Source organism: Miscanthus floridulus, chromosome 13 (genome assembly GCF_019320115.1).
Source record: "Miscanthus floridulus cultivar M001 chromosome 13, ASM1932011v1, whole genome shotgun sequence".
In the NCBI taxonomy this organism is placed as follows: Eukaryota; Viridiplantae; Streptophyta; class Magnoliopsida; order Poales; family Poaceae; genus Miscanthus; species Miscanthus floridulus.
In genome coordinates, this window is record NC_089592.1 from 6,908,851 (window position 1) to 6,931,277 (window position 22,427).

Consider the following 22,427-nt stretch of genomic DNA (forward strand, 5'->3'; position numbering starts at 1 on the left):
CCCCGCAGTTTGACTGCAAGCATGCATGCAGCGCCATAGATGATGCTCTCACTGTTCTTAGCTCTGTAGAAACCCACCCAAGTTGCCCTGCTCGATCAGACGAAGCTAGCTACCTACTACTAGCTAGTTTTGCAAACAGCAGAAGCAGATCTAGAGAGATAGAGAGAGCCAGAGAGGAGAAAGCGCATAAGCTAAGCATTCATCAATGGCGGATGCCGGCAACGAGGCCGAGGATCTGACGCTGCTGGGCCTGCACGTGAGCCCTTTCGCGCTCCGCGCGCGCATGGCGCTGAGCCAAGGTTGTCTCTACCGGTATTTTAAAAATCACTACAGGATTCTGGTTCTTTGCCGAGTGCAGGCCGCACTCGGCAAAGCCTGCTTTATACTTGGCAAAGGCTTTGCCGAGTGTGCCACACTCGGTAAAGAGCACTCGGCAAAGAATTCGTCGGCAAAGAATTCTTTGTCGAGTGCCACCTGTCGGGCACTCGGCAAAGCCTTTGCCGAGTGCCATGTCAGCACTCGGCAAAATTAACGTCCACCGTCATCTGCCGGTTTCTTTGCCGAGTGCTGACGTGGCAGGCACTCGGCAAAGAGTTTTTAATTTTTTTAAAAAAATAATATTTGTCGAGTGCGCTCTGACAGGCACTCGGCAAAGTAATTTTTTTTTGAAATAATCTTTGCCGAGTGCTGACACTCGGCAAACTTATGGTCACTTTGCCGAATGCCGTGTCAGCACTCTGCAAAGCTGTTGTGCTGGAAAAAACTTCCCCAGCTTTGCCAAGTGTTTGCACTCGGCAAATCTGGGTAAATTTTTTTTCAATTTTTTTCACATTCCATCCATGCAATATCACATATATTCAATACAAATCCATACAATATCACATATATCACATATATATCACATTCCATCCATACAATTCAACACAAATCCATCCACAAGTTCATCCGTAACAAATCCATCCATCCATCACAAGTACATCCATACAAATCCATCACTAGTCCAACATAACCCTCACAGAAGTCAATCCATCACTAGTCCAATATAACCATCACAAGTCCAAAAGCGAAATGAGAGATACCTACTACGTCCCTCGGTCCCCATGGCCCCCAGAGTGTGAAGAGCTCCCAGATGGCCACGAAGGCCACCCTTGCTGCGGAGGGCCACCCTGGAACGTCCACCCGGGCGGCGGAAGATGGCCGCCTGTCCACCCGAAGTACCCATGCTGCGTAGACGGAGGAACGCCACCTGGCCACGTGTACTGTGGAGTCGGGCCAACCGTGCCAACTGGCCACCCGTGCTGTGGAGAAGGGTCACCTGGAGGAGTCGGGTTCGAACCCGCCGATTGTGCCTGCACAAAGGAGAAGCGATCTCATTAGTACCTGCAGGATGGCCGCACAAGCTAAAGCAATAAACAACCATATATACTCACCAGAGTCCCTGTAGGACTAGGAGGAGAGGGTGGAGCGAACAGCGAGGGAGGCAACGGAGGCAGGACCAAACCCGAGATCTGAAGGCCCTGAAAGTAGGTCGCCACGTCCTGCAGCTGACGAGCCGAGTGCTGGTTTGTGAACATCGTACGTGCAACGTGCTGGAAACGTTTTCAAATTTTGACCACAGCATACGCATACGATATCATGACATCTCAACAAGTTTCGCGATTTTCGGAATTCGTTTGCATTTTTTAGAATTAAAAAACCGCCCGCAAGGAAGATGGTGGCGTTGCCCCGTGCGCACGTTGATCGAAATTTTGGGTCAGTTCATGGATTTGGCCTAACTTTACACTCAAAAACAAGAATATTATTTTTTGAATAATTCAAATCAAATATTCGATGCACCCGCAGTTCAAACCTACATTTTCTGGAAAAATTCAACAAATCGAAATAAAGTGAAAAATATAGCAAAATGTACTAAAAATGTGCCAAATTTAAACATGTTGATCATGGTTCTGTAGGAATGCTTCACAACAAAACTGGCAGCCAAAATAAAAAAAAAATTTGCCGAGTGCTAGGGCTGGCACTCGGCAAAGAGAGTGCCGACCACGTGGCACTCGGCAAAGGCGAGCCGGCCTGGTGGCCCCTGAGCCGGCCACATGGCAGCTCTTTGCCGAGTGCCTAACGGCCGGCACTCGGCAAAGGTGACGGCCATGGATGCCGTTTGCCCCCTGGCGCTCTTTGCCGAGTGCCCATATTTGCCGAGAGCCCGACACTCGACAAAGAACTTCTTTGCCGAGTGCCTGAGTTTGCCGAGAGTCAGGCACTCGGCAAAGCGTTCTTTGCCGAGTGCTGGGTTTGGCGCTCGGCAAAGTGGCTCTTTGCCGAGTGCCCGAGTTTTGCCACTCGGCAAACCTCTACGCACTCGGCAAAGATTCAGTTTCCTGTAGTGAATCTCGGTGGTCACCGATAAACACAAATATCAGAAATTTATCGGCGATAGAAATATAATTTTGAAAAAAAATTAGACAAAAAATGACTCATTTTGTTCAGGAAAGCACTTAGATCATTTATAAACCACTTAACATAAAAAACTAAATAAAACATATTATCAATTGCTTATTCAATGAGGGCAGCGACACGTGCGAGTGTGTTGAGGCGGTGCCAACTTGAACTTAGAAGAGAAGAGGAGAGAAAATGAAACATGGATTAAGGTTAGAGTATTGGGTGGGCTTTGGCGTCTATTTGGATGACAAAATTTTAAAAATATGAAAATTTCGGACGATAGATGAAAAATTTCGGCCCCTGCCAGTAAACGGGATATCTCGGAAATTTTGGATTCTATCGGCCGATATTTTTTCCCTGCGCTGGGCCTAAAGGGCCTGAGCTACGAGAACGTCGAGCAGGACCTGTTCCACAAGAGCGAGCTCATCCTCACCTCCAACCCCGTGCACAAGAAGGTCCCCGTGCTCATCCACAACGGCAAGCCCGTCTGCGAGTCCCTCATCGTCGTGGAGTACGTCGACGAGGTCTGGCCCGGCACCGGCACCGTCCCAGCCATCCTCCCCGCCGACACCTACGGCCACGCCACCGCGCGCTTCTAGGCCGCCCACATCGACGACAAGCTGTTTCCGGCGTATGCAGGCGTGATGAAGGCGGCGACGGAGGAGGAGAGGGCGGAGAAGGTGAGGGAGACGCACGCCGCGGTCCTCAACCTGGAGAAGGCCTTCGCCGAGATCAGCTCCAGAGGCAACGGTGCGGCCTTCTTCGGCGGCGACTCCGTCGGGTACGTGGACCTCGCGCTTGGGTGCTCCCTGCCGTGGTTCGGGGCCCTGCGCGCCATGTTCGGCGTGGAGGTCATCGAGTCATCGACGCCACTCAGGTTCCGCTCCTGGCGGCGTGGGCCGAGCGGTTGGCGGAAACCGCGGTGGCCAAGGAGTTGCTGCCGGAGCCGGACGAGGCTGTGGCCTACTACGCCAAGAAGATTCAGGCCTTAGCCTACCGGGCTTCTGCTAAAAAGTGATGCTGGTTTTCATTTTCGGAAATTAAAATTTATCGGATGTCTCAGATAAAGAGGATAAACAGGATATATCGGAAATATCGGACCAAATTCAAATAAAATTTAATTTAAATTTAAGTAAATTTAAATAAATTTAAACAAAATTTGTACGAAAAAGATAGATATTTTCTTATCGGCATCTAAGGATAAAAATGATATATCGGAAATATCAGGAGATTTCGGCCGAAAAAGGAAACCATGCTTCAGAGTACCGAGTCCTGTCATAATAAATCGAAGCAGCAATGTCAAGAGGGTCATTTTGTACTTCTAATAAAAACTATCATGTTGTCAATTTGTCATGTTCTCCCATCATGACAGTTCAGTCTAGCAGAACATTGTTGAGTTGCCAAGGATTCAGCACTCGTTTGTGCTCCCTCCGTCCCTAAAAGAATGCAATTCTAGAACAGTATCATGGTTTCGTACGTCAAGTTTGGCCAATTATAAATAAAAAAGTATAAATATTTATAATATCAAATAAATACTATTATATTAATTACAAAATGTACTTTTATAATAAATTAATTTGGAGCCATAAATGTAAATACCATTTACTAGAAATCTGGTCAAACGTGAAGCACTTTAACCGACACGTATACCATAGTTACGTTCTTTTAGGGACAGATGTTGTAATTGTTAATAAGGTACCCATTTCTTGGAAGATGCACGCTTTGGATAGCAACTGAGAGCAAGATCCTGATTGCTGTTCAGGCACATTCATGTGAAGCAGAATATCATGACCAACTCATTTTCTCACACACAGTCATTGGGCACTAAGGATTTGTACTTCTATAACAGTCCAATCATGGTGAACAAAGCCCTCTAAGCTGTTGTTTAGCTCCCCTTCGTACGATATGTGATTGTGAAACGAAACGTTATAGGCCACATGGCCAATCGTAAACAAAGAAATTTCTTCACAGAGAAAGAAGAATGGTGAAATAGACAACAGGAAATGGACCATAAAACTTTGCTTCTCAGTCAAATGAATTCCTGTAAACTTTATGTCAAATATATACAACAAAATTTGTTTGGATGATCAGCATAAGCCCTCTAAAAGGTGGACGCTAATCGCCGTGTAGAGTTGGTGTAGGACCTATCTGTCTACAAACTAAGAGCATTTAGAAGTGTGAAATAGACAACAGGAAATGGACCAAAAACCTCTCAGTCAAATGAATTCCTGTACACTTTCTGTCACACATATACAACAAAATTTGTTTGGATGATCAGCTAGTCCTCTAAAACGCGGGCGCTAATCGCAGGGTACAGGAATCGAACGATTCATGACAATTTCAGATATATTCACCAGCGGGCGGTTGTATTGATCCGGAGGAAGAAGATTCTGATGATGCTCCTGAAGCTCGACATTTCAAAAGCGTTCGATACACTATCATGGGTGTTCCTGCTGGAGGTCCTGCAGGCAAGGGGATTTGGGCCGAACTGGCGAAGATGGATGTCGATACTACTCTCCACGGCAACCTCCCGAATCATCCTCAACGGCATCCAAGGTCCCAAGATCAGGCATCTTAGGGGGGGTTAGACAAGGGGACTCTTTGTCGCCGATGCTCTTCATCATCGCAATGGATGTGTTGCACAAAATGTTCCAGAAAGCAAGCAGGGACGGAGTGCTCAGGCGGATGGAACCACGGGTAGTGAAGTTCCAGTGCAGTATATATGCTGATGACGTGATACTCTTCATCAGGCCCTCGGTGCAAGAAGCAACAGCAGTCAAAGAAATTATGCACATATTTGGCGATGCATCCGGCTTAAAAACAAACCTCGCCAAGTGTTCCATCACCCCAATCTTCGGTGGGGAGGAGAATTTGGAGGACGTTGTCAGCATTCTCGGCTGTCAGGTTCAGGAATTCCCGATCAAATACCTCGGTCTCCCATTGAGCACCAAGAACATTCCCAAGGCACATTACCAGTCAGTGGTCGAAGCGGTGGCGCGCAAGCTTCCCCCATGCCATGGTTCGCTAATGGCCAGGAGCGGTAGACTGGTTTGGATAAAGTAGGTCCTCAGTGCAGTCCTGATTTACTCCATGATGGCGGAAAACTACCGCCTTGGGCTAGAAAGGAAATTGATGCCATATGCCGCAAATTCTTCTGGGCTGGGCGAGATGCTTTGGTGAGAGGCAAATGCATGTTTGCTTGGGAGACGGTCTGCAAGCCGACGAGACTTGGCGGGCTCGGAGTCACAGACCTCAGGCTCGCTGGATACGCACTGCAAGTCAGGTGGTTGTGGCTGCAGAAGACCAACAATGATCGCGCTTGGAGTCAGCTGCCGATCAATAAGACAACACCCAAGGTGCAAGCGTTCTTCAATGCGTCAACCCTTACGGTCATCGGCGACTGAAGGCAGACATTGTTTTGGATGGACAGTTGGCTCCAAGGCAACTCCGTAGCAGACGTTGCACCCAATCTGTCCCAGCTGGTGCCGCGGCGAACTCGACGAACGCAGACAGTACATGAAACCCTGACCAGCAGACAATGGATCCACAGCATCACAAGGGGACTATCGCTAACTGCCATCGCTGAATACTTGACCTTATGGGACAGTTTGGAGAACGTCGAAAATTGATGGTTGGGAAAACAACACATAAGGTGAGGTAGCCTTCACCTATGAGATTAATTTTTTGAGTTGAGTTAGGCCAGAGACCCTTGGTTTATTGTGGTATCTGGTGGACCTAGACATGGTGTGGCGCTAGTAAGACCTCAACTCACTTGGTGGCCCTATGGACACTCTTTAGTTTTATTTTTGTCTAGGTTTAGGGCTTAACCATGTAAGGGGTGGTGAAGTAGAATTTATATAGATAAAGTTTGTTGCTTTAAATTTTAGAGCCCTAATTCATCATTTCTTGGAGGTATTCGGCTCTTTCACCCTATCTTTGGGCGTGTTTGTTTGCCTGGACGTGAGCCACGGACAGGCCCTTGCGCTGCAGGTGGATGTGTTTGTTTGCCTGGACTCGCCACGGACCCGGCCCGCACGAGCTTTAAAGCAGTCCGTAGCTAGGCTGAGGAGAAACAAAACTAGACTTCATTTTTTTCCGGGCCTGGCTCTCTCCATCGCACCTGCGCAGTTGCCATCACCTCCGCATTGCTGTCAGCGTCTCATCCACAGCTCAATGTCGTTGCCGATGCTAAGGGCGTCCTCGGCGGTGCCTCCCAGCAGCTCACGTGCTCGCCCGCGCCCTCGACACACGGCTTGTCGCCGCCGCCGCCCTCGTCGAGATCTCCTCACTCTCCCACGTCCTTGGCCTCCTCGCACATGAACCGCTGCGGGGCTTGTCTGCTCCGATCCGACGATGTCCGTGCCGGGAGCCGGTGATCTGCATCTGCTCCATGGCGGTCCACCACCCCATGGCCGCCAGCGCCGCAGTCGCCATCGGTGACCATCCCCGTCACCATCTCCCTCCGCTGCTGAAGTCATTGGTCGTTCCCTCTCCAGGCCTCGGCCGAGCGCCCCGACGCCTACTCCTCACTCATGTGCGCCATCCTCTCCTCCGTCGCCACCTCCTCACTCGTCTCCTGCACCCTCACCATCTCCCACGTCGTCACGGTGAGCACCTACTGAGGCCGTCGGGATGGCGTGCGCGCGATGCTCTTTCTCATGCGGGCCAAGTTCTGCCAATGACAACTGCTGTGGGTAACTCTACCACATGGTAGTCTAGGGTGACCACATCTACCTGTGCAGGCAAACAAACAAGATCTCTGTCTCTAGCCTGGCTCTGTAGGGGAAAACAACCAAACACAGCAAACTGCACCTACTGAACCGGCCTCTACCTGCCCTGGTCTAACTCATACTACGGACCAGGCAAAAACGTCCAAGCAAACAAACAAGCCCTTTGTGTCTCCGTCGACCTGCTCCTGTTCTCCAGACAGCCACTCTGACCCAAATGTGCGACCTTCCTCCACAGCCTGATGTCCCGAACCCTACCCAGACTCTCTAAGATGAGGCAACCCCAGTTCACCCCTTACCAAACAACATCGAATTTTGTTCACTTGTGCTGAAATAGCCTATAATGCACAGCACTAAATGAAATGCAAGTTTTATGGGGCCGACTAATCAGACCCTACAGAGACTTGTACATATAGTCTTGTATTAGGTCTAGTCAAATGTAACTTCAATCTATTGTAATATAAATTGATGTGAATGCTCTATATGTATATGAGATCAATTAAATGTGAGATTGCACGTTAGCTTAACACCATGAATTTTGACCCTAAAATAAAAATCACTAAAAAATTGAACTTTTTAAAACTTTACACAAACAAATAAACACCAACTCAAAATGAAATAAAGCACTTACATTGAAATCAATTTAAACCCATCTAGGAATTAATCTAGTCTAAATAAATAAAACAACCCAATAAAAACTACATGAGTGATCTTGCTTGGAGTGTTTTTTGCTTGCTGACCATATGGTGGTACACCCCTATTTAAAAACTATCTTCAAATTTGAATTCAAAATCATTCAAAACCCTATATAAGAAGAATAGGAAAAAGAAAAGGAAATTGGAATTAGGAAATGAACACTAGGCTCCTCCCTCCTCTCTCTCCGCACGCGCCTGGGCCAGCAGCGCATCGACACGGCCCGCTCGCGCGCCCCTCTCCCTTCCCTTCCCCACGTTGGGCCGGCAGCGGTAGCAGGCCCAACCGCGCGCGCGCCGGCCTCCTCTCTCTCCCCTCTCTCACGCTTACTAACGCGTGGGACCCGACAACAGCGCCGTCGTCTACCACCCGCCAGCGACACGAATACCGCGTCGCTGGCAGGACGCCACGGCCGCGCCGCCGCCCGTTTAGCCCTGGCGGAATGGATAAGACCGCGGCCGCCTCCGGAACCTTCTCGGCTCCACCACGCCTCTTCCACTCCCTCTCTGCTTCTCACTGCCGCCATGGCCACGCGTCGCGCCAAGCTCCGCCGACCGTTGTCGCCATGGCCATGCTTCAAGCTTCCGGATAAGAGCACGGGTACGACCACACTGTGGCAAACTGCCTTAGCCACCCGAGCACGTGCACGTGGACAAAATATCTCCAACGGTCAGGAGAACTTTCTCCCGCCGGCGCCGCCGTGCAAGCCTATAAATAGGCCCGGCCGGTGACGCTCTGGCCTCACCACCACCACTCGGAGTTTCACCATAGTCTAGAACACTCCATCTCCCCCTCAATCCCTCCTCTCCAATTCTCGGTAGCGCGCTAGGGCCGTTTTCCCCAAACCGGGAGCCACCGGCGCCATTGAAGCCGCCTTCCCCTTCTTCTTCTCTGCGGGGTCATGAGTCGAATGGAGTTGCAGGGGAGCTCTAGAGCCCCTCCTCCACCATCTCCTTCACCTATTTCTCCCTCTCTCCCTCTGTGTTACCCCGTCACCGAGCGCCTAGCTCCACCGAGCTGCCACGGACGCCGGCTAGCCATCAGCAAGGTTCGGCAAGGCACCACACACCCACTAGCCTATGCACTATACACCCGCACTCATATACACTTAGTTAGTTGGCAAGGATAGGGTCTCTAGGATCGTTTCCACTGCCCGGCGCCGCTGCGGTAGCTCCGGCGTGCCGCCGCCGTTGCCGGCAACCCTCACCCAGGGCTGTGGCTCGGCACGTGGAGTAGGAACTGCACAGGTGCGGGCTGTCCTGTCGCCTAAATTCCCGCCGTGTCCATGTCGTCCACCACGCTGGCGGTCCACGTCTGCTGGCGGATCGGGTCGAGGCCGTTTGGACCTGTGGTTGCGCCCAGGACAAGTTACAGCACTCGTTTTGGAAGTACGGGACACCACTGCCAACTCGAGGGACCGTCCGTGAATTTTCCTCAATAGTTTATAGACATCCACCCAGGTTGCCCTGCTCAGACGAAGCTAGCTTCCTAGCTGCGTACTACCATAGCTAGTTTTGCTCACAGCACAAGCAGATCTAGAGAGAGGAGAAAGCATAAGCAAGTAAGCATCCATCAATGGCGGATGCTGGCAACGAGGCCGAGGCTCTGAGGCTGCTGGGCCTGCACGTGAGCCCCTTCGCGCTCCGCGCGCGCATGGCGCTGAACTTGAAGGGCCTGAGCTACGAGTACGTCGAGCAGGACCTGTTCCACAAGAGCGAGCTCCTCCTCGCCTCCAACAGTCCAACCCCGTGCACAACAAGGTGCCCGTGCTCATCCACGACGGCAGGCCCATCTGCAAGTCGCTCGTCGTCGTGGAGTACGTCGACAAGGTCTGGCCCGCCACCGGCGCAGCCATCCTCCCCGCCGACCCCTACGGCCGCGCCACCGCGCGCTTCTGGGCGTCCTACATCGACGACAAGCTGTTTCCGGCGTGGACGGGCGTCATGAAGGCGGCGACGGAGGAGGCGAGGGCGGAGAAGGTGAGGGAGACGCACGCCGCGGTCCTCAACCTGGAGAAGGCCTTCGCCGAGATCAGCTCCAGCTCCAGCAACGGCGGCGGCAATGGTGCGGCCTTCTTCGGCGGCGACTCCGTCGGGTACCTGGACCTCGCTCTCGGGTGCTCCCTGCCGTGGTTCGGGGCGCTGCGCGCCATGTTCTGTTCGGCGTCGAGGTCATCGACGCCGCTCGGGCTCCGCTGCTGGCGGCGTGGGCCGAGCGGTTTGGGGAAACCGCGGTGGCCAAGGAGGTGCTGCCGGAGCCGGACGAGGCTGTGGCCTACGCCAAGAAGATTCAGGCCTACCGGGCTTCTGCTTCTGCTAAAAAGTGATGCTCTTCAGAGCACTGAGTCCTGTAATAATGAAACTGAAGCAGCCAAATAATAAGTTGAAGCAGCAATGTCAAGAGGGTCATTTTGCACTTATAATGAAGATTATCACGTTGTCATGTTCCAGCAATCGGCAACAGGATATCTTGACAGTTCAGTCTAGCAGAACATTGTTGAGTTGCCATTGCCAAGGATTCAGCACTCGTTTGAAATTGTTACGGAAATGGACAACAGGAAATGGACCAAAAAACTTTGCTTCTCAGTCAAATGAATTCCTGTACACTTTCTGTCACATATATACAACAAAATTTGTTTGGATGATCAGCAAATCCTCTAAAAGGCAGACGCTAATCGCAGGGTAGAGTTGGTGTAGGACCTATCTATCTACAAACTAAGAGCATTTAGAAGTGAAACTCTGCTCTGGATCAACCTCCTGAACAAAGTCTCAACTCCGCTCTCAAGGTCCACAATGTCCAACTCCAACATCTGCAATTGCTCCTCCTCGCACACAACTCTCTTCTTCTGGAAAGCCTTGGATACAAGAGACCATTTGCCAGGACTTGGCATCGCAACTTGCTTCGACAAGAATTGCAGTGTTGATTCGAGAATAGTCACAGCTATCTCTCTTGCTTCAGACAACAGCTTGACCACCCTGCCTCCTTCAATGCCAGAGGCAGCCTTGTTAATCTTGTTACACTGCTTCTGCGCCTTCTTGGCTGAGCGAGCGTAAGAGTGAACCCTGGCCTGAACAGCTGCATCACCTCCTCTTTTGAGAGCAAGTTGCATCTCCAGGACGATGGTCTTGAGCTCTGCAAAGCTCTCTTGCATGGCATTGCAGAGGTCGAGCAGGACGAGAGAGCCCTCGAGCTCCTCCTCCACCACCTTCCTCTGGCTGCTGGGGAAGCATGTGAGCTCATTGATGCAGCTGTAGATGCTTCCAAGCTTTGTCAGACTCTCTCTCATGGTTTGGACAGTCGCAGAAGGCGAAGAGACAGTCGCCTTCAGGCTCTGCAGTTGTTCCTCGACACTGGTTTCACAAGAGCGAGGGCTCGAAGGCACACTTGCAGACCTCAGATGGTAGGCCATGGTTGCAATGGAAGCTTTGAAGCTTCTTTCCGCTGGGAATAGGAGAAGGCAAGCTGCTGCTGCTGTTGCTGCAATGTTTCTTCCTGGCCTTGTGTTTCCCCTTTATATAACGAGAGCTGGTGAAGCAGTTGAACATGAACCAGCAGACATCAAGAATCATTCTTATCTGTAACCAAGTGGTGACCTGCAACACAAGACACACAAACCAAGAAGCATCCTAGTTAGTTGAGCTTGATTACAAGGCTGTCATGTCTGCATTTTTGGCAGCAAACTCACCTGCACGGGTGAAGAATGCCAAGATCAGAATCACTGCATAAGATCTAGAACATGATACGGATTAATTAAGATGCAAGTTGCTGGTGGATGAGTGAGCAGCAAGTTGACTTCGCTCACCTCCAGCAGTCCAGGTCCAGGCTTTCAAGCAAGCCGCGTGTTATCATCTGATTCTGAACTGATCACATAATTACTCCGTGGCTTAATGATAGAGCCCGTGCCATGCCTTGACTCTATTGCTTGCTCGCAGGTGTGGTCTCCCCAATGTTTCTCCTGTGCATTAGGTGCAGGCATGCGGCTCCTGAATAATCAGCTTATCGTGCTGTCATGTTCTGATTGCCAGCAGCAAAGAATCCGCTTGAGCGTGTACCATGTACAAGGTTGCCACCACCTCCAACCCTTCAAAACATTCTGAGACAGTATGAGTTCTTTAAAAGGGAACAAGAGGGAAAAAGCTACAGAGAAGAGAGGTTGTTAATTGTGTTGTTTCAGTACAGCCCACTTGTTGTTTTGTTGCCCCTCAACTTTATAGGCCAACATGTTTCTGTTTTCCAAAGGGACCATCATTCAAGTCCATGGGCTTATGTTTTGTAAGGAGAGATTACAAGAGCCCTTCCTCATTTTGAAGCTTCAACAAATACTTCCCAAAGAGACTTACATTTTTACATCCCAGGGTCAATCACCCCTAAACCGCCTTTATGTACACAGGTACACTGGGGTCTAGTTACGAGTGCAATTTCCAAGTTCTCAGCCTTTTCATTATAGTAGAAAGTTGGAAAAAACAATTACAAGAGGAGGTTATGCAAAGGCCAGGCCAAAGGCAACTTAAATTACATCAAGATTACAGGTTACCGTAACCCCTCTGACAATAGGATGTATTGTTACTCGGTAAAATCATGCTCTTGTCGAAGCATGGCGACGTCATCCTGGATCAGCAGCACTAGTTGATCCACCGTCATTGCCCAGGATTCTAGCTATAGTACTTCTTTTCCACCATGATCTTTTCATTAAACTGACAACAACTGATAAACGACAAGAAGTACAGTGGCACATTGCTCAGGCTAGAATTTAGAAGCGCATACCTCCACTCCATCTAACAGAAGTGCCTACACTTCCAACAGCTAGGCTTAAGCCTTTGTTTTGCTTTCAGTGGGTTTCTGGTCACTATTTCTCGAGCATTTTGAAACTGATTGGAAATCCCATTTTTTCTATTTAAGATGGTGCGAGCCACGCTGAAAAGTAAACATTACCTTAGGTTGCTTTTGATTTCCTAATGTATCAAGAACTATGAACAATATTTATTTAAAATTTACCTTCAGTTCAGACTTCAGACACTCAAAAGGAAATTTTATGACAGACACACAGAATGGAAAATCAGTCAACTACCAAATGTGGGGATTAAACCCTTCGAATGCCCACGAGCCCGTGTATTTCAATCAATATTGCTAAGAATCAGCTGTTCTGAACCCCAGGTCATAAATAAATTTTACTCCTTTCCTCCTTTATGTGCGAAAACAATATTACTTGGTATCTTTGTGTGCAAAAAAGAAACCTCACCTCTGTTCACTTCAATGCTCTGTTGAATCCCAGTTCACTCCACTTCTCTTTTTTCTGAATCCCGGTTTTCTTTACTGTTGTAGGCACTTGTGATCACAGATCTCATAGAACTGTCGACGATGCATCCCAGATATTATGAGATGATACAGCTCTGAAACGGTGAAGAATCGAGTGGCTGGCCACAGAAGAGCAACTGATCTGTGGGCTCTTGAACGCCGTGTGGCTGCAATGAGAATTAGCAAGCCGGTAGTTAAATGCTGAACAGTGTAGCTGATTTTTTTTTTTGCAAAGATAACAGTATAGAGCCCGTTCGGCTGGGCTAAATCAGCCGGCGGCCCAAGTCCAGCCGAACGGCCGTAAAGCCAACCTGGTTTCCGCCGTGCCCGTCAGTCCCTCACTCCGAACGGCCGCAACGCCTAGGGTTTCCACCGCGCCCGTCAGTTCCTCCCTCACTCACTCCGTCTCCCCCCCCCCCCCCCCCCGCCTAGGGTTTCCACCGCGCGGGTCGCCGCCGACGTGACCTCCGCTTCTCCGTTCCTGCCCCGACGCCGTCGAAAGCATCAAGTTTGTCGAAGTAGAGCGCCGCATCCCCCCCTTCAACCCGCCGACGCCGACGCTCGTCCGATGGCAAGCAGGTACCCCCCCCCCCGGGTCCGAGGTTACCTCCCTCCCTCCCCACCTGTTCTGACGCCGCCGCCGTACCCGCCTTCCGGATCCGACGTCGCCGTCGGCCACCCCCCACCCCCACCCCCGACTGGATCTGACCCCACATGCTTGTATTGCAGGTGAGCCCGGCCGCCACCAACAGATCCGCCTCTCCGTTCGCCGGATTCGCCAGCCTTTTCGCCGGATACGCCACACTAGCAGCGTCGTCCGCTTCGTCCCTGCTCCTCTCCTGAAGGCAGGCACTACATCCACCGTTCAAAACGTGCGAAGACTTCTGGCAAGGCAAGTCCCCATCTCTTACGCCCTAACTCCCCTTGTTTGTTAGTCTTACAAGTGCTGCACATTTTCTTGTATGCTGCATTCATCATACCATACATTTTGCAAATGGCAACAGATGTCCACTGACCGTGCTAACTGGGATGAAAGCCACCTTGAGGACCTTTCTGGAATTAGTCATAGAACAGAAAACCTCTTGCACTGGAACCAACGAGGCCTCACTGCTGTCGGGTGGTCCAAATCTGTATCCAGCATTCGAAAACAAAACGAAGCTGGGTTATGACAAGAAACAACTGCAGAACAAGTTGAATGACCTGAAGCGGTCATATTTCGCTTGGCGCGACCTTCAAACCCACACTGGCCTAGGCCGTGACCCGACCACAGGAGGCGTCGCAGTTGACCCCTCGTTTTTTAGGGTGGCAACGGGGTACTTCCTTCCACCTATTTTCTTTCTAACCCGCTGACTACCCAGTACTAGGGATGGTCCCATTGTATTCGTCCTAACTTGTGGAACCATGGCACACGTGCAGGAAAATAGCCAATCGGCTACGCAGCGGACCAAAGTTCCCAAATGTCTTGACCTACTGCTCACTCTTTGGGGACGCACCCCCCGTGAAAGGGGCATGTTGCTTGATTTCTGGTGGACATCATCATGAGAGGACATCGAGTGCTCCTAGCAATGAAACACCACATGACATGTCCCAGGACCTGTAGGTACACATAGTGCCGACCAGTCCTCCAGCGAACCAATAGAGAACATTCTATCAATAGCCCTCCCAGTAAGAAGACTGTTTCCATTGAAGAGTGCCTTAAAGACCTGACCCAGTTCATTAAGAACCAGCAGCAGCAGAAGGCGGGGTCAAGCAAGCACGACGACGAGATGGCCAAAGTGAAGCAGCTTATGAAACAAGATGGTTTGCCCGAGTCTGATCCTGCGTTTGCTCATGCTTTAGTTGTTTTCAAGAACATAGTGGATCGTAGGAACTTTTTGAGCATGGAAACGAAAGAGGGCCGCATGAACTTGATTGAGGCCTGTTGGGAGGTTCTGAGAGCCAGATCCAAGTAGTTCCTTCTGCGGCAGACTATCTAGTTTTATGTTCGAATTATGCATGTTGAGGATGTATGTTTGCCCTATGTTCGTTTCGTTTTATATTGTCATTGTAATATTCCTTGGACATTGTTTGGTTAGTTGCATCGATGTGTTGTGGCCTGTGGCCTGGACTTTGTGTGCCCGTTGTTTTTCCCTAATCGAAATAAATTATGTTCTGTGATGTACATATCTTGGTTGTAGGTTGACCTACAACTCGTAACAAGACAAGACTCTATTAATTGGTGTTCTATGTTACCTTGATATCTCTCTTATTGTGACTTATCACACTGATCTACATTTCCAGTTTTAAGTGGTGGTGCTATTTCTCTGGGCCATCCCATCGGCTGCAGTGGTGCACGTTCAAAAACTGAAGCTATTTGTGTTTGCACTTGCTCAAGTCATTTGAAATTATGAAGTCCTACTTGTTTGTTTTTTTAAGATAAGTGTATTTCGTCTTGTGCATGTTCAAAAACTGAAGGTATCCTTTCAACAATGGACCAAGCACGTGCAACAGATGCTGAACACAATGAAGTTTGATGACATTGGATTTGGAATAAGGATTGTAAGACTACAATTGACTACTACTCCAAGGTACTGCCAATTGCACTGCCATTCTTAAGCAACTGCAATGCCATTCTTAACTGTAACTACTAGTAGTAATATGATACACTTAAAACAAAAACACTAATCTACACAATTTATGCATTTGACATTGGAAAGTGCAATATTGAACTCTGGAGAGAGTTAATAGAATGGTGATGGAAAGATAACTAGCTAGGTACTATAGTTTTCAGTCAGGAGGAAGATGCTATGATTTGGCAGTATAATTCAAATGACATCTACTCAACACAGTCCCTGTACAAAATTATTAACCTTAGAGGAGTCGAACCTGTGTTTGTGTCCGATGTGTGGGATATCAAAGTCCCTCCTAGAGTTCACTTTTTCTTGTGGTTGTTATCCAAAAACAAGGTTCTTACTAGAGACAACCTGAGTGTGCCGTTGCTGCACAGCTCTGGTGTGTGCTCTCTGATATTTTTCAAATAATTTTAGGGTGTTCCTTTGAGTCTATTGGATAATTTTGGCTTAGCAATAGAAGGCATGTGGTGTTGAACTTAGCCAAAACTGCTATTTTGTTTGTCATCCATATCTTATTTGTATATCATTTGCCCTTTCTTATCTTATCATGCTCTTGCAGATGAGCAGCTCTGAGGACTCCTACATCAGCGACATCTCCAGCAAAGGAACGACAATTTACAATGTTGCGGCTGCTGCTGTCCTCCTTGTAAGGTTAAAAGCAGTAGTGGCCAATGTGGCTCCAGTGGTCAACCCTGCCATCACCTTCCCAAAGATGAGCGGCGCGGCAGTGGATGCAACTCAATCTACAAAACGAACAAAGGTGCAAAGAAAACATGCGTATGTCTCCTGATTCTTTCCTACATTTGCACAATATTTTAGTTGAGTATGGATTGAAGGGTACACAACAGACTGGATCCATAGAAACTTTAGGATTGTATGTGTGGACTTGTGCTCACAACGGGGCAGCTAGAAGGAGCAGGGATAGATTTGAACGGTCTTTAGATATAGTTAGTAGGAAGGTTACTCATGTGGCCGAGATTATTCGTAGATGGGTAGATAGTATTCTAGTTCCAATTGATAGTAGTTATGTTGGAGTGCACGCTCAGTTTTCAACATATGCACCATTTTTTGATGGGTGCATTGGGGCGTTGGATGGAACTCATATTAAAGTGTCGGTGAACAAGGAGGCCAAACTTGACTACATAAACAGGAAAGGAGATGTAACAATTAATGTTTGTGCCATTGTGGACATAGATATGCGTTTCACGTTTGTTGGGGCCGGGATGGCGGGGTCAGTGCATGACATGGCCGTACTAAGAGAATGTTGGCGGCAACCAACGTTCCCGCATCCACCACAAGGTTAGTGATTAGTGCCATGCAATAGTTGAACCATCTTTGTATTTGCTTTTGAAGATAACGAAAATGAATTGTGGAAATGGTGCATGTGTTGCAGGATGGTACTATCTGGTGGACGCGGGATATGCATCTAGAGACTGGCTACATGGCTCCATTCAAAAATACCAGGTACCATCTGGACGATTTTAGGGGTGTAGACATGGACACATTATCACGACAAGAGAAATTTAACTTCACTCATTCGAGCCTCCGCAATGTAGTAGAAAGGACATTTGGGGTTCTCAAAGTCCCGTTGGCACATATTGCATGGGGTTCCGTTTTGTCATAGGGAAAAGCAAAAGATGATTATTATGTCATGCTTTGCAATGCACATTTTTTTACGGAATTGTGATATTGGAGTTGGTTCGCCTACATACCCACCGTCGGATTGGGTTCAATTAAATGCTAATTCCACTATGTCTTTAGTGAGGGAGTACATATCTGTGGCGCTATGGGGACAATGATGCAACAAAGGTGATGAAAATTAAGATGCTAAGTACTTCAATTAAAGTTATAAAGACTGGGTTCTGCTTCCCTTAGTAGCCTTTAATATAGAATGGGTTCTTGTGTTATATAGGTTGCCCTGGAGACACTTCAGGTGATCCATAGGCTACTTTCCAAAGGTGATCCTGCATTCTGTGAAGAGTTTCTTACATTTACAGTTTTATACAAAGAGTGCAAGTTTTTAAGTACTAGATGATTTCCTTGTCAAAATAAACAGGAGCCTAGACATAGCATCTGTACTAGATGATGATGTAGGTTCATGGCTGCAAATGGCTCAGACTCCTTGATACTCTCACTAGCTGATAATTGAAACTGCTTTTGCTTCTAGTAACAATGAGTGAAAAATGCTGCATCTGGTAGCTAGCTGTTTGCTGCGTTGCTGCGTGCTCAGTGCTTGCACGTCCTTGCTGGCCTTCCTTGTAACAAGTAACAACCATTGTATGTGGCTGAAGTTTATTGCTGATACTCTTGTATTTACACCAGCATTCTATACGTAGACAATAAAGCGTACTCTTAGTGACATTTGTAACTTTTAAGTGAGAGATCTGTGAAGGTTCCGTATCAGCTCTACTTGTTCAGTTGATCAATTCTACAAACACATTCTTGAACAAACACCTTGCTTGTTTGCCTGCGCAGCTCTGACTTGTTGTTCAGTTCTTTGGTTTGTCACCTGCTTTGGCTGCTTAAGTTAGTAAACGTTACGTTGGTCAATGTTGCTTTGATCTCACAAGCATATTCTTTCTGTTATTATTGAGGAAAAATGATGCCAAACTGCATTCACATAAAGTGTCAGTCGTGTAATCATTCCAGTGGTTCCAGTAGCGCAAGCAATTGATCATCTAGTTTCTATCGTTCATCTTGATTTGTTAACACGTCGTGCTGATGGATCCTTGTTCTACTCTTTTACCCTTCAGGCCATGGATCCTGCAGTTCTCTAGCTCGATGGACTCTTGACTGGCTGCCTCGGAGGACAGAGGGGGCAAGAAGACGGCATTGGAGTCTTCATTTTGTGTAACCTGCAGGCTAGACGATTTGGGAGCAAGAAATGTAATTTGAACTGTTGTGTGTAATTTGAAGTGTTGTATAATGCCTTGTAGGGAACTGTTATGTGTACTGAATTGCTAATGGATTAGCTTCTAATGGACTGTTAGTAGCCCCTAACAAACTGTTATTTGAGCTGTTGTATTGTAATTTGAATGCCTTGTGGTTTGGCGCCATCAGTTCAAAATGGATGTGGCGTTGGCGCCATTTTTTTGAATTGATCAAATGACAGCTGTGGCTGGATGGAGGTTGGTTAGTTGGCTGGATGTGGTGTTGGCTGGATGGACTGGTTTGGCTGTTTTTTCCTGTAGCAGCTGGTTTCCAGCAGCAGCCGATTCCAGCCGAATAATACCAGCCGAACAGGGTTATAGCTGTTGTGCTAGATAGCGGGAAGCAAATCCAGGGCATCGATGGAATGAGGCCGAGGTGGGCTCTCACCGGATCGGCGGCATCGTCGTCGTATGCGATGGCTGAGGGCTGCTACTGCGAGTCCCACCCCCCACGAGCTCCGCAGGCAGCGGCACGGAGCTTTGGTACGGTGGCAGTTGCGCCTTGGGGTTGGGGGCGTCCGTCCTGTACACCCTCGGCTGCCGCTGGCGGTGCTCCGAAAACCCCGGTGGAGAAGTGGAGCGACGTGATGCTGGCTGTCTGGAACAAGGGCCGCGCCACGGCGGGAGCCCTCCGCCTCCGTTGTCCGCCGTCGGCGACCGGAACGGAAGGGGTCGTGAATCGGTCAACATATTTTGCAAATTAACCCCTTATTTGGATCGCAACTTTCTCCACCATCCAATTTTAGGGTACAATTATGTACAAAACACCCTAAATTGGAACTCGATCCCGTTATTTTTTAAAAGAAAATCCCCAAATAATCACGATATAGTTATTTGCGCAAGAAAAAAAAAACCCGAAATTTTTGCAATCATTGTGGGCTAAAAGAATTGCTGCTCGCGGTCGAATCAATTACGAATTTCTCTTTTTTTTTAAAAAAAAGGATAACAGGAATTTCTGTGGGCTAGCTAAAGAATCGTTGTGGCGGCAGAATTGGCAATTTTCAGGGACGGGACTCGGGAGGCGCACGTCACATGGCTCCGGAACGGCGGCCGTGGCCCTGATCTCGCCGCCGCCGGTTTTCCGGCGTCAGCCCGGCGTGGAGGCGCACACAGTATTGCTTGCTCAACAACTTTACGCCCCGTTCGTTTGATTTATAAACCGTACTTTTCACTCAACGAATATTATTTTTCTCTCACAACCAATCAACCAACAGTACTTTTAACCATGGCTTATCAACCAAACGAACAGAGCATTTGGAGCTCCATGCCATCCATGCACAGCACCCCCATGGCCCCATGTGCTCTGCTTTTCCTCTGCTCCTTGAATGCCCATCCAGCCATGCTGCATTCGCCGGTTTGACACTGTTCTTGCACATATGACGGACGGCCTTCAATCTCCCTGCCGATGGGATCATCTTTTCTACTACAATAGTTCAGGCTGCCACCCTTCAATACATCATGTTAGTTTGAATTTATCAGCCCTGCTTATCAGCTGTGGTATAGTGTTTTTCTCTCATAGCAAAAAAGCATCAGCCGACTTATCAGCCATAGAAGAGAAAAAAAGGGAAAAAAACGAAGCCTCCCCTGGATGGCTGGACACTTCATATGCATGGTCAGATCAGTAGAACATCACTGTGTGATGAGCCGCTCTGCCCTGTGTCCTTCAGATGATGAGTGGCAGTGGCAGGTACGCATATGCATGCCCGGAGCTCTGCACACTGCCCTGTGGGAAGAACTGGACGGACCGGCCGGCACCTGATAGATCTTGTTCTTGCCGTGGTCGGCCTCCTCTGGCCTGGCCAGCCAGTCACCGTGTGTCCAAGTACAATGCACTCGACCACTAGTGCGGTTGCCACGCGACACGCTGGCCCATATCTCTCTGTGGTTTGGACTAGATTCTACTACGACTGCATCTGTCTGTTCTGAATGAATGATAAAAGCATGCATGTACACAGTGCAGCCTGCATGTGACATGTCCAACAAGAACCAAGCTAGCTGCTGCAGATAGATATGCCTAAAGTTTTGTTTCCCTTTTTTGGAGAGGCACTGGATCCCTAAAGGTCCCAGCTATAAGTACATGCACACACTTGGGCCTTGGCTGTCTCCAGTCACGACTCACCACTCTCCAGTTCATTAGCTAGATCCCATCAAGTACCGTCGAGAAAGGCAACAGCATGCAGAGAGAAAAGAGAGAAAAGAGAGACTACTGAGATCGATCAATGGCAGGGAAGCTGGGACACATGCTGACGAGGCTGCACCTCGCGAGGAGGAGCCGGTCGCCGTCGGCGGCGGTGCCGGACGTGCCGCGGGGCCACCTGGCGGTGTACGTGGGCGAGGGGAGGAAGCGGCTGGTGATCCCGACGGCGTGCCTGAGCCACCCGGCCTTCGTGACGCTGCTGAAGCGGGTGGAGGACGAGTTCGGCTTCCACCACCGCTGCGGCGGCCTCACCATCCCCTGCGCCTCCGAGACCGACTTCGCCCACATCGTCGGCGCCGCCGTGGACGAGCACCACCGCTGACGTACGACGACGACTTTGATCGATCGTCGGCTTTAATTTCAGGACAGTTTTGGTTGTCTTTTTTTTTGTTGAGGATTGTTGGTGCTTGGACTCTGTAAAGATGATGAATTTATGGTGTTTCCTCTCAGCCTTGAATTTTGGAATCAGGAGCAGTGCAGCCGATGTTTTCGGAAGCAGAAGCCTCTACTGCATTTGAATTTTGAAACCTGACTAGTTCTTGGATGAAGGAAAAAGAAACGAACAACAAACTGACAATGCAAGTCTAACGGCTTTCTACTGATGTCCTGATCTCATTTCATTTTAATTGACAGCTTTGTGCTTGGCGCAGTTTGTCTTTTATATGGATGTTCACACGAATATATATCCAGGAAGACATAGCATTTTTAACGTAATTTTAGTAGCAAATCTAATGATACTTTTCTCACCTTATTATACTTAATAATTATAGGTAAATATTTGAGTGGCTATAGTTGTTCAAAGCTTTGTACAGGAAAACGTCACAGTTATCAAGTATTCCCAGAGGACAGAGGTTAGTATTTCCCTGTCCGATTAAAAAAAGTTGTGGTGAAGAACACACTGGAACCAGGTGGATTCTCTCGTGTATAATGCACACTGGTGCCAGAGATGGGTGTCAACTTTAAAAAGGCAGGGAATGAACTGGAAGACGCAACCTGAAAAAACATTAGCACAACACACACATGCACAGAAACGCAGGCACCACTTGTTTTTTCAACCAAATTTGGACTGAGGTGTTTGGAACTCCAAAGTTGGTCATATAAATCTTGTAAAAATTTTAAGATAATTAACATCAAGCCGTTTGTAATCCAACCGTTAGGATAATTGCCTTCCAAGCAATAGACACGAGTTGGACTCCTGGCAAACGCATTGTTTTCATTTTATTCAACCTCCTCCTCTTCCAATATTAACGTCACTTTTAGCACACGTTGCTCAGGATTTTTTTTTTTCTTCCTTTTGCTCTTTAGGGTTTACATACATTAAATGACAGTAATCTTTTGCTCTTTGGGGTTTACATACATTACATGACAGTAATCACTGTTCGTGCAGGTATACAAACAATTTGGATCTCTCTAAACAAATAAACAATTTGGACACTTTACACACATGACGGCCTTCAATCTCCTGCACTTGTGATAATCTTCTTTAACATTGATTGATATATAGGTACATGTATACTATCTCCATCTCAGAAAGGAT

General features: G+C 48.4%; 2 protein-coding genes and 2 pseudogenes across 2 annotated transcripts; 3 read left to right on the forward strand and 1 right to left on the reverse strand.

Moving 5' to 3' along the window:
• Window positions 1–205: 205 nt before the first annotated feature.
• LOC136498920 (probable glutathione S-transferase GSTU6) lies at window positions 206–3,454 on the forward strand (annotated as a pseudogene).
• A 5,977-nt stretch (window positions 3,455–9,431) lies between these two features.
• LOC136502163 (probable glutathione S-transferase GSTU6) lies at window positions 9,432–10,205 on the forward strand (annotated as a pseudogene).
• A 358-nt stretch (window positions 10,206–10,563) lies between these two features.
• On the reverse strand, window positions 10,564–11,279 carry LOC136498888 (uncharacterized). The gene has a single exon (XM_066494600.1). It carries the CDS (start codon window positions 11,263–11,265, stop codon window positions 10,564–10,566), a length of 702 nt encoding a protein of 233 aa, XP_066350697.1. The 5' UTR covers window positions 11,266–11,279.
• Window positions 11,280–20,912: 9,633 nt separating this feature from the next.
• Window positions 20,913–21,212, forward strand: LOC136499349 (auxin-induced protein X15-like). Its single transcript, XM_066495038.1, has one exon. The coding sequence runs from the start codon at window positions 20,913–20,915 to the stop codon at window positions 21,210–21,212; it is 300 nt and encodes a 99-aa protein (XP_066351135.1).
• Window positions 21,213–22,427: the final 1,215 nt, after the last annotated feature.